Genomic DNA, 5,974 nt, shown 5'->3' with positions numbered 1-5,974 from the left:
TATAACTTCGCATCTGGCCGACGTAGGGTCGCTTCCACGGAGATATCAATTACTCTTCCTCTCATACGAGTCGCTTATTTTGAATGCGGCGCGAGATAGTGTGGCGTGTGTTATAGGGAAATAATATGTCTAATTGTAGAATGCGTGCGGGCGCTAAGAAGAGTTATTGGCAAGCCCACTGCGATTTTTTAAGAGATGTCAATACTTCATTTGGTCTCTTGTATGTCGCTTTTAAAACGCTTTTAATACGCGTCTCTCTCTCTCTCTCTCTCTCTCTCTCACGTTATTAATTATCGCGGTCTAACGTAAAAGAAAAAGAAACATGTTCGTAGCACGTTATCGTAAGCCCTCGCTCCTGCACATATTTTTACTTCGTACAGGATACATGTTATTCTTCAGCTTTTATTTTCAAAAGTAAATTTTAACGAAGTGGTCAGTTTAAAGTGGATTTACGGACGAATGACAAGGTGCGCGAATCGCGAATATGCTGTCGATGTGCAATCGCGCTACCGTAGAGAGGTGGCGAAACTTTACGCAGTACCAACTAATTGCATGCACATGAGCCGATCGTAAACAACGACGGTCGATGATAATCATGCGCGCCGGATGCACGAGACCGGGATGATGGGTCGATAATTAGGCGCCGTTCGCTGAGCATTCGAGCGCGATTTATTTTTTATGATTTAATTTGCGCCCTCTCTTTCCCCCCCTCCTCCCCGTTACCGTGAGACCGTAATCGCTTCATCATGCGAAACCTATGAAAACGCGTCTTGCCGAGACGTCGCTGCGTGCTCGTAAATTAACGACTAACGTTGCACATCCGAGGTTAATTATCATTCGATGAGTGCACGAAGATGGTGGACTGGCGTTTTAATAGCACTAATACAAATGTCCGCGTATATTATTATTAACGTATCTCTCTCTCTAATGATGCAAATAGCAGAGTGGTGCGTAGCAAAGTAATGCTATTTTAATCCCCATCTCTTCTCTTTTTGACGAGAGGAAAATAGCGGTTCGGATCAATTCGAAACGAGAGCGGGCGATGCTAAATGATTTTCTAATAGAAATCTTGAGTTTTTCCTTGAAAATCAGATCTCTAAATATTTTTGCAACAATGCCTACTTTAATATTGCATTTTTCTGAAGTAAATTAGAGTTTATTACAACACGCCACAATTTATTTATATTAAAATTATTCACGCGAAGGGATAGGAAGTCTAACCCTATCAGAACGCATGTCTTCTCTTTGGTTTCAGGGGACTTAAGATTACCGGGACCCGGACCAGGCCCGGTCAGATGCACTCTCAGGAAGCACAAACCGAACCGGAAGCCGAGAACGCCGTTCACGACGCAGCAGCTGTTATCGCTCGAGAAAAAGTTTCGCGAAAAACAGTACCTAACGATAGCCGAAAGAGCGGAGTTCTCGTCGTCTCTTCACCTCACGGAAACGCAGGTGAGACGCCGGAGACGGTTGAGCAATTAGCTCTCTTAGAATTGAAAAAGTAACTCATTTTATGTAACGATCCCCAGTGGCACATGTTCAGGTACACTGAGAAATAGATTAATAATCATATGAATTTTATTTAAGGCTAATTATAAGAGCGCCGCGTAGTAAATTCGAATAAATCGACCGTATGTAACGTGAAATGGGAAAAATGTATTTTATACTTGTTATCCAATATAATACAAATAAATTTAGCAAAAATAAGAAATATACACAGATGTAAAATCAAATGTGGGGCATTCTTCGATTAACGAGCACATTGATAAAAATTGTTAGAATCGTCTACATATTTATATCCATTTTATTAAACGATGATAAACCAATGACATTAGCATGCTTTTAAGACGAAAAGTACTACTTTTGTGCCGCAAATTAATATTTATAGGTACATCTTTACGCTCGAGGTAACGGTTAATTGCAAAAATATCTTTCATGAATATTATATTGCTATAACATCTGCTCTTCTCAAAGTGCTCTTCTCACTTTGGACTATCGTGATTCTTTGCGCCACGTGTGTAACAGAGTAGGCTATTATCGCGTCGGTTAGCGTGCTAAGATACACTTTGCGCATTCGTTACAATGCATCAGTCGAAATGAAGCTACGTCGCATTCATTTGCTTAGATAAGCTACGATTACCCTGCCATCTTCTCGTGTCCTTTAAGTCGCCAAACCGTTCCTTCGGTCGCGCTCTCTTCTCTCTCATTATTCACCTTGGACAAAGAGGTATGTCTACAATTCAAATCGTGACACGCGCGCCGTGGCGATATCCATTCCCGTGATCACACCAAGTAACTTATTATTTTGTTCTCTCATGAAGGCGAGAGGGAAACATAGATTGATTGGAACTCTTCCGTATTTATTGAACACTTATCCCGGAATCAATTTTAATTCGTACATTATATATGCATGAATTCATTTACAATTTTGATGTTACATTCTGTCTTCATTCTTAGGCTTAACTTAGCCGAAATATTTAACTTTCAATTTATATCGAATTTATAACGAAGCTTGGTTACGTAAAGTTAATTTAGTTGGACACGTGAGTCGTCCCGAGTAATTCGAAAGCATCTGTTAAAATCGGGATGTTTTTAAAGCATTTTAGCGATATTTCTGAATATTAATTCTTGATATTCTGTTTTCTATAGAACGTCTGAGTGCACTATGATTATCCCATTCATGCATATTGCTGAAAATAAGCGTTCGTTAAAAGCTTCATCGATGCAGAATAATTTCGGAATCCCCATACTCCCGTCCTCGTGCCGAAAATGCTGCAAATTAGCCGTCGATTCAAAGCGACAGCTGCGCAAACGACGCGATTCGAACTGTGTAAATAACAATTAAACACGATTTAGTGTTGACCCTACACATTTGTGCGATAAACTCGAGTGTTAGGCATGTCTTATGACGTCGAGGATTTCTCGATACGTCGATAATTTCCTGCTCGAAACTGGCGTTCCATCGGCTGTTTTGTCTAACGACGCGCTAAACGACTCGCGTGCCATTTTACGCAGAAAATCTTTATTTCCCGATTACATTCTCGGTCGCCCAGCGATGCGTTGATTAATAAATTTATTGCGTAATTTTATTAATTGTAGATTCTCAAGCGTTTACAGTAGCTCGCGCGGTTTGAATGTGCTATTTGCCGATTGTAAATCTTCAACCGCTGGTGTTAAACGCGACGTCGACCAATAATGGCACTTATGTAATGTTTGCGGGCGTGTCGCGTGGTATAATGCAACACGACGGTAGAATCCACCGTTTTCTCACGTTATTTAATGCCTTACAAGCCAATACTTTTAACGACTTGAATAATGTGAAAAAAAGACTTGGTCTCGCCGAGTAAATTTTTACATGGCTATTTTGGATCTATTTTCAGCTTTTATTGTAGTAAAAAAAATCGAATAATGTTGCGATTGTTATCGTAATGCATAACAAGAATCTTAACTTGTTTTATTTGACTTGTATTTTCTTTTAAAATATCGACTCTCCGAAGAGACTTCATATTATTGCTAATGTTATAAAAGTTTAAAACTTGTATTATTACATGTGTTAAACTAATCATCATCATCCGAAAGATACTTGAGGAATTAAGCGATATACAGACAAGTTTTGTATAGTATTAGTTCGTTCGCTATTGCTCTAATCGAGAACACTATTATGTTCCAGGTGAAGATCTGGTTTCAAAACCGAAGAGCTAAGGCGAAGCGACTTCAGGAGGCGGAAATAGAGAAGTTAAGACTATCCGCGAGGCCCTTGCTGCACCCTAGCTTTGGATCGGGGTTAATGTTCTCCGGGGTGGGCCCGCCTGGTGCTCCAGGAGTACCTCCCTTCATTGCAGCTGCCATGGCTAGGCACACCCATGCCGCGGCAGCAGCGGCCATGTTCATGGGGCCGCCTGGACACCGACCTTAATAATGACATGCCAAGATATAATACGCGTGTAATTCAAAGTCATTTTTGATGTCTGAAGACCCAACCTGCTCACAAATTGAGGATCCTATGACGCAGAGTCTAGGAGTTGCCAAGGATTCATAGAAACATAAATCTGCACGTTTATTTCAAGAATCTAAGGGAGAATCCAAACTCTGGGAGTTTAACAATCTGGAGAACCACAATGGAGAACCATCTAAGAATTAGGAACTGGAGAAAAGTGAGGATTTGCGAAGTGATCGAAACATCCAAGAACTCAAACATTTGAAAGCTAAAAAGATCGAAAATTTGCGAATTGGAGATTCAAGAGAGCAGAGACTAGAAATTTTAGAATTCAAGATTCCAAGAACTCCGGAAACTGAAAGACCAAAAGTAGTCTAATAAAGTAATCAGTAATAGATCCGCAAAATGGAATTTAAGTGATCTTTCTTTCACGCGAAGAAGAAAAACTGTCTGAAAGTTCTGCGGCTGCTCTTATTTATTAGTCCACCTTCCGCCCGTCTTTAATTATCCATTCTTCTACCGGTACCGAGGATATTGGGATCCACTTAACATTGGAAGTCGAAATTGGCTATAGGAGTGGCTCTGTGGCGATACTCGCGCGTTAATCCGGACGGCTTATCTCCAGAGGGGTACATATAATCTGAAGTCCGAAGCTATCGTTCGAGAGACCCGTAGCTTGAAGAGACATCGTCACGTAATTTTTTCGGGACGATGGAATATAATATATATCGGCGCCTCGAGAGGCGCGCGAAACTTTGATCTCAAGAAAAAGCACGAGTGTACATAGTGTAAATAGATACGCGTTCGTACGATAACTATGGGTGTACGTATGTATATACACACGTGTACAGGACGCTATACCCTCAAGGAGAGGAAATCGCGAGGAACGAGCGTTCAAAAGTTAGCTTAACGATTTGGACCGCGCTGGACCTAGCAAACGTTCGTTCATGGGTGTGTTTTTAATGTGGACCGGTCGAGAGAGTGCAGCGACATGAATGTGCGAGGTACGTTTAAACAGTTCCGAGTCTGAGAGCATTAAAAGAGAAATAGTTAACGTCGAAGCCAAATGTAATAGTTGTTTCTCTAAAACTAATTCTCACAATCATATTAAATCTATTCGTTTATATCAGAAATCTTTTTTTTTCAACCTCAAAATTTTAGTTACATTTTGCATCAGAGACATCAGTGACGTTTCTAATAGCTGCCACAAGTAAAGAACAAACTCATTGATCTTCATTGGGAATTACACAGTTCGTACCTCACATAATCTCGATGTCTTTCAGACTTGTTGAATTTTTTTTCTATGCAAGAAGGCGAGGGGCAAGTGCGTGTAAATTATGTATCAGCTTGTGTTGATTGTGAATCGAGGGAGACGGAATCGCTCATAGACAGTAAAAAGCTAACGTTACGAATGTGGCGTGGTTCTAGACGTACCTATGCGCCTTGTATAAATGTAAGATGATAATTTATCCATGGAAGTATATTATAGCAAAATAAAAGATTTCAGTATTTACGTTTCTTCCGTCGATCTTTCGACCCTCGGTGAAACATTAACAAATTCTATTGCACATAAATAAACTGTAAAACAAAAATTTGGTTTATTTTTTAAGTTTTTAAAGGTAACAAAAAAAATGCATTAAAAACAGTTTCCCTGAAAGAATCAACAAAGGAATCGACATTACCAATCCAAAAAGGTTTTCGCGATTAACTAATTTGCAAATAATACAATGACGCAATTGATCGAGCGTAACTTCTCAAATAAGGCATCATACTGAGGCAGGACGAAAAAGGATTAAAAAAATGCGCGCGGAGGATTTGGCCCGTCGCGATCGTATGTATCGCACAGTCATCGACAGGTCGGCTTCATATATGGCAAGTAGTCGATAAAGCGGCCGAAAGTGTCCGCCAGATAATTAGAAATATGTTAATCCGCCGTGGCTGCTAATTGGTTTTTGACTAAATTTTTAATTAAGTCTTAAGCCTGGGCGGCGCGCTGATTTATCGAGGAGAAGGCCCGTGGCTAATTATAAAATATAT

General features: G+C 40.2%; 1 protein-coding gene across 1 annotated transcript in view; it reads left to right on the top strand.

Annotated features, from left to right (window-relative positions):
* Window positions 1-5,450, top strand: part of LOC112463333 (muscle segmentation homeobox-like) — a 13,376-nt gene extending 7,926 nt beyond the window's left edge. Inside the window, exons 2-3 of the mRNA XM_025029688.1 lie at window positions 1,256-1,452; window positions 3,671-5,450. Of these exons, the coding sequence (XP_024885456.1) occupies window positions 1,256-1,452; window positions 3,671-3,916 (443 nt within the window). The 3' untranslated portion in view covers window positions 3,917-5,450. The remainder of the gene's footprint in view (window positions 1-1,255; window positions 1,453-3,670) is intronic.
* The last annotated feature ends 524 nt before the right edge of the window (window positions 5,451-5,974 follow it).

The sequence above is a fragment of the Temnothorax curvispinosus genome, unplaced genomic scaffold, assembly GCF_003070985.1.
Source record: "Temnothorax curvispinosus isolate PA1 unplaced genomic scaffold, ASM307098v1 QBEX01013138.1, whole genome shotgun sequence".
Classification (NCBI taxonomy): Eukaryota; Metazoa; Arthropoda; class Insecta; order Hymenoptera; family Formicidae; genus Temnothorax; species Temnothorax curvispinosus.
Note: the sequence above shows the minus strand (reverse complement) of the source record. Positions and strands in the feature narration are given on the sequence as shown.